This window comes from Barbus barbus, assembly GCF_936440315.1.
Source record: "Barbus barbus genome assembly, chromosome: 6".
Classification (NCBI taxonomy): Eukaryota; Metazoa; Chordata; class Actinopteri; order Cypriniformes; family Cyprinidae; genus Barbus; species Barbus barbus.
Genome location: NC_136734.1, coordinates 37,429,220 through 37,444,204, shown reverse-complemented (window position 1 = coordinate 37,444,204; position 14,985 = coordinate 37,429,220). Strand labels below are relative to the sequence as shown.

General features: G+C 38.3%; 1 protein-coding gene across 1 annotated transcript; it reads left to right on the top strand.

Moving 5' to 3' along the window:
- Positions 1–13: 13 nt before the first annotated feature.
- Positions 14–14,953, top strand: LOC306870954 (ubiquitin-protein ligase E3B-like). The gene is made up of 27 exons (XM_079418562.1): positions 14–117; positions 597–693; positions 866–1,040; positions 2,148–2,265; positions 2,363–2,422; positions 2,525–2,629; positions 2,783–2,879; positions 2,970–3,055; positions 3,264–3,346; positions 3,468–3,573; positions 3,692–3,812; positions 3,991–4,168; positions 4,293–4,462; positions 5,561–5,728; positions 6,019–6,190; positions 6,365–6,483; positions 7,373–7,487; positions 8,206–8,305; positions 8,481–8,600; positions 8,793–8,969; positions 9,061–9,309; positions 10,289–10,354; positions 10,472–10,530; positions 10,850–11,032; positions 12,016–12,127; positions 12,212–12,304; positions 12,400–14,953. The coding sequence occupies exons 3-27, from the start codon at positions 880–882 to the stop codon at positions 12,589–12,591; spliced, it is 3,210 nt and encodes a 1,069-aa protein (XP_079274688.1). The 5' UTR covers positions 14–117; positions 597–693; positions 866–879; the 3' UTR covers positions 12,592–14,953.
- The last annotated feature ends 32 nt before the right edge of the window (positions 14,954–14,985 follow it).

Sequence of the window (14,985 nt, the reverse complement as noted above, 5' to 3'; positions counted from 1 at the left end):
GGAACGAAGATGTTCCTCCGGAAGGATTAGGAGGTTACACCGGTCATGGATTAGAGCTGCGGCGTCTGGGTCGCTCTTTTGTTTACATCAGTTTTCTTATTATTCTCAAACGCTCAGGTAAATGAAACCTTCGAGAAAACCCTAAAGACTTTCTTTACTTTTCATTTGAAACACATTTATCAAGTGACAACATTTCCCAAGCGTTGCCAGCTCTGTGTTAGTATTTGCTAGCAGGATAGCTAACGTTAGTGTGAATGTTATTGTCTCTGAAGGTACAATTAATTCACAGAGCACTGTTTTTATTTTGGTGTAAGTGTTCTACAAATTTAAACCAGATGTTAAATGCTAATTTTGTTTCCGTGGAGTGCTCATCCTGTGGTGTAATCAAAGTGTTGATGATATAAAGGCTCTGCCTTGTTTTGGTCTGATTTTCTGCTATGTGATCTGTTGATGTGTCTAAAGCTGTCTTTTATTTCTAACTTATCATTTCCAGAGTCATTTTAATGAAGGTTTGACTCATGTGCTTAAATCAATGGATCATTTGTGCGATTGATTTTCTTACATGTCTCAAAGAAAATTACTCTTCTGTTGTGTAGAGTCCAATGGATGTCCAGAACAACAAGTGTGAATATGTGATAGTATTCATGTGACCTGTGGAAGCAGAATAATTACCAGTCACTACATTAGAGCAAGGTAATTTGTGTGTTTATGTGAGATTTGAAATTGTATTTGAGAGACATTAATTTTCTTAATTATCTTTGAAAATAATGTTGAATCCAATTTGTTTGCACTTGCGTACATAGCATCTACTTTGGGTTTGTTCTCAGGTGTGATTTTTACACTTTTTATAATGTTTAACCCACAGTTTGGAGTGAAAACATGTTCACCGCTACCCAAATCTCCAAATCCCAGTTCCTGGATAAAGCCAGGATAGCACGGGAGGAAAGGAAAGGTTATAAAGAGAAGGAGAAAGCTGCCACACAAATCCAGGCTCTGGTCAGAAGATTTCTCTGCCGTTGCAGACTGCAAAGAGAAATAAGGTTTGGGCTGAAATGAACCGTTCTTTGCAATAGTTAAAATTATTCCAAACCGAAGGTCTTTGCTGATTTTGTTGGCTAGAGATAAGAAAGTAAAAATTAGGATTAAAACAACACAGGAAATTATTAAGTGCTAATTGTGTTAAAATACTTTGTTGTTTTCACATTGACATCATGAATAATAATAACCCTATTTAAAAAAAAATATTTTAGTAATATTGGTATACTATATAACCCTAACCCTAATTTTATTAATATTTAATTTTAACTTTAGATATACTTAAACTCCTCCACTTGAGGCAGGATAGTTTAAGTATCTTGGGGTTTTGTTCACGAGTGAGGGAAGGATGGAACAGGAGATTGACAGACGGATCGGTGCATCTTCTGCAGTAATGCGGTCGATGTACCGGTCTGTCGTGGTGAAGAAAGAGCTGAGCCGCAAGGCGAAGCTCTCGATTTACCGGTCAATCTACGTTCCTACTCTCACCTATGGTCATGAGCTTTGGGTCATGACCGAAAGGACAAGATCCCGGATACAGGTGGCTGAAATGAGCTTTCTCCGCAGGGTGGCTGGGCGATCCCTTAGAGATAGGGTGAGAAGCTCGGTCACTCGGGAGGAGCTCAGAGTAGAGCCGCTGCTCCTTCACATTGAGAGGGGTCAGCTGAGGTGGCTCGGGCATCTGTTCCGGATGCCTCCTGGACGCCTTCCCGGGAAGGTGTTCCGGGCGCGTCCCACTGGGAGGAGACCCCGGGGAAGACCTAGGACACGCTGGAGAGACTATGCCTCCCGGCTGGCCTGGGAACGCCTCGGTGTCCCCCCGGAAGAGCTGGAGGAAGTGTCTAGGGAGAGGGAAGTCTGGGCATCTCTGCTTAGACTGCTGCCCCCGCGACCCGGCCCCGGATAAGCGGAAGAAGATGGATGGATGGATGGAACTTTAGATAAATTTTTAATCAAGTGCTTTTCTTTTTTTTAATATTTCTAAATGTTTTTTATTTCAGTTTTACTTTTAATTGTATGGCATTCACAGTAGTTGCTGTTTGAAAATATATTGTCAGCATAGTGATGTACCCTGACACAGAATTATCACTTTTTCACATTTTCTATTTCAGGAAAGAGGTCGATGACTTCATTGCAGTCAGCGATGCAGGTTCAACAAAAAGAAATGCATTGTCCATCTTCAAAATTGCTAGAAAAGTATTATTTATACTGAGCAAGGAGGATAAGTTGGTGAGCATCACATAATGTTAAGATTTTTATAGGAAGAGGATTTGATTAGTTACTTATTATTGATGGCTTTTTTTTTTTTTTTTTTTTGCTTACACAGAGGTTTGAGAAGCTGTGTAGAATCATACTAAGTAGCATGGATGTGGAGAATGAACCTAAAGTACGTTTTTAACCAAGCGATGACTGAAACATACTTTATCATATCATACATTATAATAGTTCAGCAATTTTGCATTGTTGTGACAAGCTGTTATTTTTTTAGGTATGGTATGTATCCCTGGCCCTTTCAAAAGATCTCACCATTCCCTGGCTGAAACAGATCAAAGATGTGCTCTGGGTCTCTTGCGAATTTCTGAAAAAACTGAAGGTACTTCCTTGTGATAATCGTAGTTAATACACATCTGATCTGTTTGTTGAATATCTATAAATTACTCTGTGTGAGTTTTTCAGTTATCTGTACATACAGATCAGGAAGTGCTTCTTGAAGAATGCTTATTTCCTGCTTTCCGTTTCTCTGCAGCCTGACATACTGCAAGATAATAAAATGGTGACGCTGTATCTGACAATGCTGATAACCTTCACTGACACATCGACATGGAAAATCATCCGAGGGAAGGGTTCGTATCACGTGTGATCAGAGCTGGTGAGATGATTTACAGGCTAAAATACTTAGAATCCTGCCTAACGCTCCTCTCTATTTTCTTAAGGAGAGGCCCTCAAGCCTGCTTTAAACAGAATTTGTGAGAACATTATGGGACATCTCAATCAGAAGGGCTTCTACTCTGTTCTTCAGGTACTGCTCATCCAATCAGAATCTTGTCACAGGCTGGTAGTATATCGTTTGAATACATTTTAGTATGTTGTTAACACTGTAACTTCTCTTTTTTTATTTGATGTGAATAGCATAAAATAAATGATGCTTTAGTGTGATTTATAAACTGTTAGTAAAATAGTAGTAAATGTTGGGATAAGTTGCTTCTTACTATTTTTGCTGTTTACAGATTCTACTTACAAATGGATTGGCAAGATCCAGACCTTCCCTTTCCAAAGGAACCCTCACGGCCATTTTTACGCTGTCACTCAGGTCGGTTGCCATGAGAACTGGCTTTGCTCTCTGAGACATCTCACAGTCTGATTACATCAGTAGCTCTATTTCTGTGAAGTGACCGGTAATGTGATGAGCTTTTGATTCCGGTGTGTTTCAGGCCTGTTATCGCTGCACATTTCTCAGACAACCTGCTGAGGTCTTTCCTTCTCCACATCATGTCTGTTCCCGCATTCATCTCGCACCTCAACACGCTCACTCCAGATGTAAGAAATAAACACATGCAGATAGACAATTACACCTCATTTGCACTCACATCTTACAAAGTCAAAACAAAAATTGCGAGAATATGATTTCACCTGTCTGAATTTGTGCTCTTTGCAGTGTATAGTCACCATCCAAACCCATGACCTTTTTCGCAAGTTTGTCTTGTTTTTAAGTCGAGAGGAGCAGTGCTTGGATATCTGTGTTTGTCTGGAGGGAAGCCACTCTCTGTGCTTACTGGGTAAGCATGTGTGTTTTAAACACACACTTCATGGAGTGTGTATTCGATTCGCAGAACAATGGTGGACTGGTGAACGGAATCAGTTCTTAGGATGCAATTACACTGCTGGGCCATTTTCATTCTTAGTTTATAATTTCTCCATCATTTATCTCATCGTCTCTATATGTTTTGTTTCCAGGTAACCTCATTCAGCTGGGATACTTTAATGTAAAAGTTCTAGAGCAGGAAGCAGGTCACTTTGTCAGGGATCTGACAGATATGTTGTCATACTGTCAGAGATACGTGTCTCAGAAGAAATCCAATCTCACACACTGGCACCCAGTGTTGGGCTGGTTCTCCCAGACTGTTGACTATGGGTATGTCAATGTTATGTTGACAAAATACAGCAATTGATTATACTTTCTGGATTTCTCTGTTGTGTCATCCTATTAAGCATTCTTTCTCTTTCACTCCCTTGTTTTCTTTTTTCTGCCTCTTCAGGCTTAATGAGTCTATGCCGTTGGTAACAAAGCAGTTACAGTGTCTGTGGGGAGTTCCAGTGATCTGCACTCTCTTCTGTGATGTTCTCAGCAAAAAGCTTGAAACTCAAGATCCCACTCCACCTCCCCCTCCTCCGCCAAGCTCATTACAGAATAATCTGCCTGTCAAAAGTGAGAAACACCTATTTTTAAACTAGTTCCTAAACATTTCTATTGTTACAGGATGCATAGAACAAATGTTATTTGGTAGATAGACTCTGTCTCTAACATAGACTCTGTCTCTAATGGTTATCAGAAGCCCATTTGTAAAAAAAAAAACAAACAAAATGATTCCCAATTTATGACCACTTTTTAAACTAATACTTAACTATCAGTTGCCTCAAGCAGAGGTGCTCAATCACATGGGCCAGGACCAACTAGGGGGCCTCTGCACACTTCCAAAGGGTCACAAGATGGCTTAACATGATTTGAAATAAGAGAATACAAGGTTTAAAACTAAAGCTAAAACAGCTTAAAGTCAATCCTATTTCATCATATTTTAATTCATTCAATGAAAAATGGTAAAAAAAAACAACAACAACTAATATTATTTAATTTTATTTGAAAAATTTATGTAAATTCTGTCAAGCTCCTATAATGTTTTTGTTGGGTGGAAATTGCTGTTTGGAAATAAAAAATATTTTAAAAACCCTGTAATCACAAACTAGACATTCAGTTATTACGGTGATGCATTTCTGCCACGAGATCAAATGTTATGTAGTTTTAACAACGATATATAATATCTTCTATAACGGGAAAAATATATCATTTTTCAGACATAATATTTTGTTATTACAAGAAAAATGTTGTTTTAACAATATAAGATTTTGTTAATATGAGAAAATATCATTTTAATAATGTTTTAATGCTATTTATGTGACCGCAATGCATCACTTTAAGTTATTGTGATTTATGGAAATTAATTATTCTAATTACTTCTAATTATTTTATTTAAATATTTTAATATATTGGTTATCCTGGTTTCTGTAAACAATAACAGTAGTATTAGAAATATCTTGAGGGGCCTTTAAATTGGGTGCCTTGGAGTCAAAAAGGTTGGTCTAAAGAATGCCACACTGCTGTCTCTGAGTCGGTTTTAAGTGCTCTTTCCCTGGTTAAACCAAGGATACAAAGTAAACAGCTGTAAAACAGTACTGTGTTGCAAGTCATAAGCTCTCTCTTCATCCTGTTTTCACTGAGGAACTCTTGTTAAACTGTCCACACGTATAGATCTGTTCAAGCGAGCGTTCCAGAAGTCTGCATCTGTGCGGAACATCCTGAAACCGGTCGGAGGGAAGCGTGTGGACTCGGCTGAGGTCCAGAAGGTGTGCAGTATTTGTGTGCTGTATCAGACGGCCCTCACCACACTCACGCAGATCCGCCTGCAGATTCTCACAGGTACATGCTTTTCATATGAAACCATTGATGATGTCTATGCTGTTTACACACCTATGAATGCACATTCACACAAGCAAACACTTCATAATGTTTTATCCTCATCCTGGAAAAAAGGTTTATACTTGTGTCAGATGTTTTTGCAGAATATTAGTTGTTTGTAGGGTAGGCCCAAAACCACTGTAGAGTAGTGTCCAGTGAAACAGGTCTTTGAAATATTGTCATATGTCATAAATTTGTTTAATATTCTTGTTGATCTTGATTTTATGTTTCAAATTAAACTCTGGTTCCAGGACTGACATATCTGGATGAGCTGCTGCCTAAGCTGTGGGCATTCATCTGTGAGCTTGGCCCTCAGGGGGGACTCCGACTCTTCCTGGAGTGTCTCAATAATGACACGGAGGAGTCCAAACAGCTTCTGGCCATGCTGATGCTCTTCTGTGACTGCTCTAGACATCTCATCACGTAAGTGCAGTATAGTCCACTGATGACAGTTTTGCATTTATTTGAATTATATATTTATATGTTTATTTATGTATTACTTTTTCACTCACAATGTTGTGCTGATAGATTAATTTGTAATCTATCAGCACAACATTGTGAGTGAAAAAGTTGATTTGAAAATGAATTTAATTACAGGATTCTGGATGACATAGAGGTGTATGAGGAACAGATTTCTTTTAAAATGGAAGAGCTTGTTACCATCTCCTCGTTTCTCAACACATTCATTTACAAGATGATCTGGGATGGTATTTTAGGTGAGCAGGTATTATTTAGCCCTTGTGTTTGTTTCTGCAACAAGGGACTTTTTTTTTTTTTTTTTACGTATGTGTATGCATTCTTTTCTCCAGCCTTGTTTTCTTGTTGCAAATTCAATTCAAGTTTATTTGTATAGCGCTTTTTACGATACAAATCGGTGCAAAGCAGCTTTACAGGAAATTAAGTTTCCACAATATATTTATATATTGTAGAAACTTAATATATTTAACTTATGGCAAAATTTGGTAATTCTGTATGTTGTCTGTGGGTTGGCATCATCTCTTCTCAGGTGTTTGGTCATCTCAGATCATTTAAGGGTTGGATCCAGACCAGTAATTCCTAGTTACCCCGTGGCAGAAACAGAGAAACAAATAGAGACGCTGCTGTTCCATCTAAGCAAAAATGATTTGTTCAAGAATAATAATAATGTACATTTGATCAGATATAACTGCAGTACAAGATTATAAGATGCATTATGTGAATGCTTGGCTAAAGAGATGAGTCTTTAATCTAGATTTAAACATAGAGAGTGTGTCTGAACCCCGAACGTTATCAGGAAGGCTATTCCAGAGTTTGGGAGCCAAATGTGAAAAAGCTCTACCTCCTTTAGTGGACTTCGCTATCCTAGGTACTACCAAAAGTCCAGAGTTTTGCGACCTTAGGGAGCGGATTGGATTGTAGCGTGGTAGAAGACGAGTTAGGTACGCAGGAGCTAAACCATTTAGGGCCTTATAGGCAAGTAATAATATTTTGTAACTGATACGGAACTTAATAGGTAGCCAGTGCAGAGACTGTAAAAAGCTTAATTTAGACAAATCACAGTTGTTTTGAACCCTCTGCTGGAGGCAGTGACAATGTGCTTTCTTTGTGGTCATTCATTTGTTTCAGAGAATGCTAAAGGAGAGAAGCTGGACTTATTCCACAGTGTTCACGGCTGGCTGATGGTTCTCTATGAGCGGGACTGTCGCAGGAGATTCACACCTGAAGATCACTGGCTCCGCAAGTGTGTCAGCCTCACATGCTGTGTATATTTGAGTCAAATTATTTTCTTGTTTTACTTTATAGTTGGAGCTGGGTTCATTCAAAAACAAATTACTGATCATTATTCTCATATAGGGAATAAATATTATGTTTATAAATAAAACAAAATAACTAAAAATATAATAAAATACCTAACTATATAATACTTTTATTGTTAGAAATTGCAACAATATAAAAATAAAAATATAATACATTTATATATTTAAAATTTTAATTATTACAATAAATAAACAATAATATCCTGGCCAGAGGAGAACTGGCCCCCCGACTGAGCCTGGTTTCTCCCAAGGTTTTTTTTCTCCATTCTGTCACAGAGGGAGTTTTGGTTCCTTGCCGCGGTCTCCTCTGGCTTGCTCAGTTCGGGACACTTAATTTCTAGCGATTATCGTCAATTTGATTGCACAGATACTATTTAAACTAAACTGAGCTAGACAATGACATCTCTGAATTCAATAATGAAATGCCTTTAACTGAAAATTGAGTGTTTAATCTTATTATTATACATTACTGACACTCCATCCTCCAATTTGATACTGTTAAGTGCTTTGACACAATCTGTATTGTTAAAAGCACTATATAAATAAAGGTGACTTGAGTTGACTTGATATAGGGGAAAGTTAATTGCCCCGGTTTACAAAATAGGTCTCATTTGTTTTCTTTTCTCTGTATGTGTAACACAGGGACCTGAAGCCCAGCCTGTTGTTTCAAGAGCTGGAGAAAGGCAAAAAAAGAGCACAGCTGCTACTTCAGTACATTCCTCATGTCATCCCACACAAAAATGTGAGAATCAGACTCAAAACGGAAGATTATTAATGCTCATGGGTCATAACAGGTCATGAATGAAAGGATCATACAAAGATTCAGTCTTCCTTTCATAAAGATTTCAAGTTAGATCAAAATCATCGTCATTTTAGCTTTCAAAATGTCAAAATGTACGGATTTGCTTTTGTAACAGAGGGTGCTGTTGTTCCGTAACATTGTGACAAAAGAGAAGGAGACTCTAGGATTGGTGGAAACAAGCTCCGCCTCTCCCCATGTGACTCATATAACCATTCGCCGCTCACGCATGTTGGAGGTAATGGCTGTTTCGTCATTCTCAAATACTGATACACAATGAACATAATTTGTATTACGTCTTTTAGCAAACTAATAAAAAGTATACGTTGAATGCAATGTAAATCGTTTTCAAAAAAAGCGTCTTGCAAATGCATAAATGAAAACTAAGAAAAATAATAATGATCTCTCTCTTTTTCCCTTATCTCCATAGGATGGTTATGATCAACTGCGGCGTCTGCCTGTCAACTCCATTAAAGGAGTGATCCGAGTGAAGTTTGTGAATGATTTAGGCATGGATGAGGCTGGAATTGACCAGGACGGTGTGTTTAAAGAGTTCTTAGAAGAAATCATCAAGAAGGTTTTCAACCCAGCGCTCAATCTGTTTAAGGTATACACTGCTCTCTAAAGGCTAAAAGCTGCAGACAATCATAACACCTACCTTACTTTGTCACTAAAAATCAGCAATCTATCTCTTTCAGACCACCAGTGGGAATGAGAGATTATATCCCTCCCCAACCTCCAGCATCCACGAGAACCACCTTCAGCTGTATGAATTTGTTGGGAAGATGCTTGGAAAGGCCATGTATGAAGGCATAGTAGTGGACGTGCCATTTGCCTCTTTTTTTCTCAGTCAGGTTTTGGGTCACCATCACAGCACCTTCTACAGCTCCATAGATGAGCTGCCCTCTCTTGACTCAGAGTTTTACAAAAACCTCACCTCCATTAAGGTCAGTGCCAGTGTGACTACTACAACATTCGTACAGAGTTTGGAAAGATCTGAACTATTATGTTATACCCAAATTCTCTTTGGTGATTTCTAATCTCCTCTGTTTCATACCCCAAACATGTTTTGGTCTGTTGTGAACAGCTGCACACAGACAGCAGTGTCTTCAAATCCTACAGGGCAACATTAAATGTTAATGAAATCTGTTACCCTCATCTATTTCACACAGAACAGCTTTAATAAATTCACTCTAGTGATGTCTAAACATTTTTATTTCCTAAAAAGCGTAATGTTCAGCTGCAGATAAACACCAGGGTTACCAAATATGCCAACATAGCATTAGGAGTTACTGAAATCTGTTACTGGTTTAATGTTTTTTAAATTCACTTTGGTGATGCCTAGTCTCTTTCGTTTTAAAACACATTTTGGTCTAATGCAAAAAGCTGCATACAAACGGCAGGTTCGACAAATCTGACAAAGAAGCATTTGACATTACCAAAAATCTGTTACCTAAATCGGTTAATCCAATTTATTTCACACACAATACCTTTAATGTTATCAAGATTTACTCTGGTGTTGTCTGACCTTCTCTGTTTCATACCACTAAAAGCATTTTGGTCTGGCATGAACAGTTGCAGATATACAGCTTAGTAACCAAATCCGACAAGGCAGTATTACAAGTTACTGCTCTCAAAGATTTTTTTTATACAAAATGGCTTTAAATTTTTACTCTAGTGATGTTAAATCCTGTTGTTTCATACCCTAAAAAGCATTTTGGTCCGATACCAACAGCTGCACACAAACAGCAGTCACCAAATCTGACAATGTAGCATTAGAGGCAACCTATACCCTTCTTTAATCTTAAATGTATGTTTGTTATATAACTAATTAATGAATTTAAAAAACCAGGCAGTTTTCTTCAGTTTGTATTTGTTTTGATCTTGTACTGATATCCATGACCACTTATTGATTTGATTTTTCAGCGTTATGATGGGGACGTCAGTGATCTGGGTCTGACTTTGTCTTATGATGAAGAGGCGATGGGGCAGGTAAGCAACTTTTGTTTCAGCTGAAATGCTGAATCAATTTTGTTGGTTCTTTTGACACTATCAGCTTTCCTCATTCTCTCATATGCGCACTCATTTCCTTTCGTTGTCTCTTCACAGTTAGTCTGTCATGAGCTAATTCCTGGTGGAAAGACCATGCCTGTCACTAATGAAAACAAGTGAGTTCATTTTGTCTCTTCGGTCAAGTGTAAATATAATTTTCGTGGCAGTGCTGCCTTCTGTTCACATCCATTACAATAAGAAGAAACGACCCGATGAAAAAACTAATTAGTATTGGAAGCAGAGCGGTTCAAAAAGCAATTAGGGATTTGCAACTACAGACAAATACTTAACTTATCTATTTATTCTCTCACAATTGGATTCTCTTATATCAGCAAGCTTAGAATAGGACACAATAGAAGACTCTTTTTCAGTTCATGTTTTGTCATTAACAAAAAAGTCGATACAATGTTTATTTTTTTGCTAACCATCCTCCAGGATCAGCTACATCCACCTGATGGCCCACTTCCGCATGCACACCCAGATCAAGGAGCAGACGGCTGCATTCATCAGGGGCTTCCGCAGCATCATCAACCCAGAGTGGCTGCACATGTTCTCCACCCCTGAGGTTCAGAGGCTCGTCTCTGGAGACAACGCTGAGATAGACCTGGATGATCTCAAGTGAGTCTGCACATCTTAACAATGGCTTAGAAGAGTTTTGCACGTCAGTTTGTTGGTTTGCAATAAAAACAAAGAATGATGCAGTGCATCAAACCTACATTCCTCTCTATATAGTCAACAAGGCTGGAAGCATCTTGAATGCATCACACCTTCAGTGAACAAAAATTATTCATCAATGGATTTTTTTTTTTTTTACAGAATCCAAAAAAGCATCCACACTGATGAGCTAGCTTTTTTTTTTTTAGCTGTGTGTAGAATGCCTTAATTTTTTCTGTCATCCCAGACATGATTTTGTGCGGCAGTAGTAGCTATACACTGCATTGTCATCTTCTTTTTTCAGTTTTTTGATGGATGGCAACTAGAGTTAGGGCCATTCACACAGATTTCACTTTTGCATTCCATGGCGCTGCTTTTTCATTGCTTCTTTATGTAGATGTTCGAAATACACTAGTCAGATGTACAGACACATCATGTTCATCTCATATTTTTAAATGCAAAAACGGCACCTTTGAATGTGCTATACTGCCACTTACTATGTTAGTGTGTCAGCTGGATAGTTATAGGTGCTCAGTTATTTACTTTATGGTTATATGAATAGTGTTAACATAATAATAATGATTAACGTAATGATCTATGTTTAATTTCTGTAAATATCATGGTTATCATCAGTACTGGTATATTGCAACACCCCTATTCTGAAATAAAATTGTATTATTTTTGGTCCCTGGCTTTTAAATTTAATTTTTTAAATCATCTATAATTTCTCACGGATTTGTTCAAATATCTTATAATGCTTCTGCTAGCCCATACAAGCACAAAGTTTAACACATTTCACCACGATTATAACCACTGTGCAGATCTTTCCCACAGTCAGCACTCAAATTGTAATGATGTCCACATGTAGCACTAATAATCACATGCTGTGAAGAACAGTCTTAAAAAGGTTACTCAAGATGATGCATGTGATTTTCTGTCTCTCCCAGGAAGCACACTGTGTACTATGGAGGTTTCCATAGCAGCCACAGAGTCATTCTTTGGCTGTGGGACATTCTCTCCAGTGACTTTTCCCCTGAGGAGAGAGCCATGTTCTTGAAGGTAATACTTAACACATCTTGAAGGTTTTATTTGGGTTATTTAAAGGTTTATTGCAATCTGTAATGTGGCTGTATTACTCCTCAGTTTGTCACCAGCTGCTCAAGACCTCCTCTGCTTGGATTTGCCTACCTCAAACCCCCTTTCTCCATCCGTTGCGTGGAAGTGTCAGATGATCAGGTTAGACGTCACCCCATCTTCTTATTCCATACATTGTTCTGCAAAGATTGTGTAGCTTCTTCATCATGCTTCTTTGTGTTTGATTGCATACGCAGGACACAGGCGACACTTTAGGTAGCGTTCTGCGCGGCTTTTTTACCATTCGTAAGAAGGAGCCAGGTGGTCGCCTCCCTACATCCTCCACTTGTTTCAACCTGCTCAAGCTGCCCAACTACAGCAAGAAGAGCATCCTCAGAGACAAACTCCGCTACGCGATCAGCATGAACACTGGTTTTGAGCTTTCATAACCCACCAAACATATTTGTGTGCTGGTTTATTCCACCCATACAAACTCATACATCTACAAAAATGCAAAAACTGGCAGTGGCTGAGCTAAAGTGGCCTCACAAAGGTTGAAGTAGGAGACCTAATGATTACAATCTTTCTTCGTTGACATTTTGGCCTTCAGCTAAGGCCCTTAAACTTGAGTTGCTCAAGGAGAATTTTTTTCATCAGTTTGTACTCTGTCTTGTCTACCAATTGGCAAGTGAATGAAGAAACGTACTAACTTTTTAAAATCGTGGAACTGAGCTAAATGTGTCCAGTCAGACTTAGAGACTTGGAGAAGATCAACCATAGAAGTATATTAAAAAGTCTTGAACATTACCTACAGAATTGTTTTTGAACCACTTAAAGATTCATATTTAGTGTCATGTTCTTCATTCTCAGCATTTGAAGCCAAAAGAGCCTCAAACGCCTTATACAATCAGTTTTAAACCAGCTCAATTTAATGTTGTCAAGTCAGGATCCTTCTGGATTCATCAACTTCATTTGTTCATCCAGAATAACTAAATCGGGCTTCTGAGCACAGCGTCCATTCGTTGACAAACACTCTTAAACCTCTTCTTAAAGTTACAGAAGATACAGTGGTGGATGTACAGATCTGCAGAAACAGTTCAGCGTTGTCTCTCAGGTCTCCGTGGCTCACTCCCCAGGAAGGGAACAGGAAAGCAATACTAACGCACTGCAAGCCATGCAACTCAAGACACAAAGGAGGCTTTTGCCTGTTTGCTCGGAAAATGCTTTCAAGCGTGCTAAACTTCTGCTGGACTTGAGGATCGAGCTTTAAGAGGAAACCCAGCACTGTTGATCGACTACAGCATGTCAGAGCCAGCATTATGTCAGACAAGAGATGTCCCTGCAGAGATACACCTCTCCTTTCCTGCTTTCTCTTCACATACACTACAGAGCCCTTTCCAGAATCGGCCTAATGTCATGGTGACATTTCTTATTGCTCATGATATTATACTCTTTATTCTGCTCGTGCTTTTCAGTCCTAATATGCTGTCTTCTTGTCAAACTCATCTATTCATTAAGATCAATTCCTTGTCTTGGACTTTTTAATTGATGAAGGCTAACCACTAAAAAGAATTTTACTCCATCTTAGAAGTAACCAGTCATCACATGACAAACCGCTCTCCCTGTCATCTCCCGCTAACTCTTTGCTCACCGTTGCAGTCTATACTACTGGAATTAAGCCATACAGTAAAGACGACTAGCTATCAAACCAGCTCTCGTAGGGACTTTTTTCTTAAAGGGAGAGTGTTGCAGTGACTTCGCTGAAAGGTCAGTGGGCTCAGTGGAATCTCATGAAATGTTATTCCAAGTAGAAAAAAAATCTCCCTTTGCATGATGTCACTGGATGATTCAAATGACTCCATGTCCGTGTCACAAAGGTCATAGTCTGCTGTTGATGTCGTTGTGTTATTTGTTCTTTTTCTTTTCTTTTGTTATAAAGAAGGTTAGGGTTCATTTGTTTAGAAATTTCTGGGTTGAACCCCCCCCCACACACAAATTTAAAGGAAATACATTGAAAAAATATGTTTTGTAGAAAAGGAAGTGAAGCCTACTTTTAAGTCCGTTAAGATTTATTAACGGATTTATTAATTGACCATCAAGAAAACATCATGGTAGTATTTATTCATGGATGTTATTTGAAACAAATTTTTTTTTTTTTAATCATTGTATCAAGCTTCATTTTGTTAATGCAAAATATAATTTCTTATTTTGCTTTCCTTTTGATTTTGAGATGAATTATGTCCTGAACATTTCTTCATGAGATTCACCCTTGGTTTCAGGTCTCTAAAAAGCAGTAATCAGCTGTAGTTATTCCAGAATATTTATTGTATGCAAACCCTCTTTCCCGTTGTATGCCGTATATGCAAAATTATAGTTGAACATTATCTGTCTGCCCAGCCTCCCCCGGCTCTCCATAAATCAAGGCATGGAAGTATCTTCTGATGTAGAGTCTTTTTTAGATGTTGAAAACTGGCTTTAAGCTCATGTAACTTTTTTTGTATGCATTGCTGTTAATGTTAAGTTATAAATGTACTGTCCTAATGCACAAGGGCTTAGGCTGAGTCCAATAGCAGAGTTTTGTATTTAAATGAACTGATATTAACATGCTGTTCCCTTTGAAAGATATTCAAGTGCTCTGGTTGGTGTTGTGGATGAGGAATGTGTTTGGCATAATGCTGTAAATGCAAAAATATTCACATGAATGAAGAGTCTTTATGGACTGTGCTCTGTTTGGTGAAACGACTCAGCTGAAATACATGATGTCACAGATTCTTGCTCTCTCTCTCTCTCTGATAGGGATGCAATAACCTTAAAAGTGTCTGGTCTCTATTCCTTTGCCTGAT

What these genes read in the sequence shown, in the direction of transcription:
- LOC306870954 (XM_079418562.1), top strand. Translation starts at nt 880, where the DNA reads ATGTTCACCGCTACCCAAATCTCCAAATCCCAGTTCCTGGATAAAGCC. An exon ending in ATGAAGAGGCGATGGGGCAG is followed by an intron (nt 10,355 to 10,471) that starts GTAAGCAACTTT and finishes GTCTCTTCACAG; the next exon opens with TTAGTCTGTCATGAGCTAAT. An exon ending in ATAGACCTGGATGATCTCAA is followed by an intron (nt 11,033 to 12,015) that starts GTGAGTCTGCAC and finishes TGTCTCTCCCAG; the next exon opens with GAAGCACACTGTGTACTATG.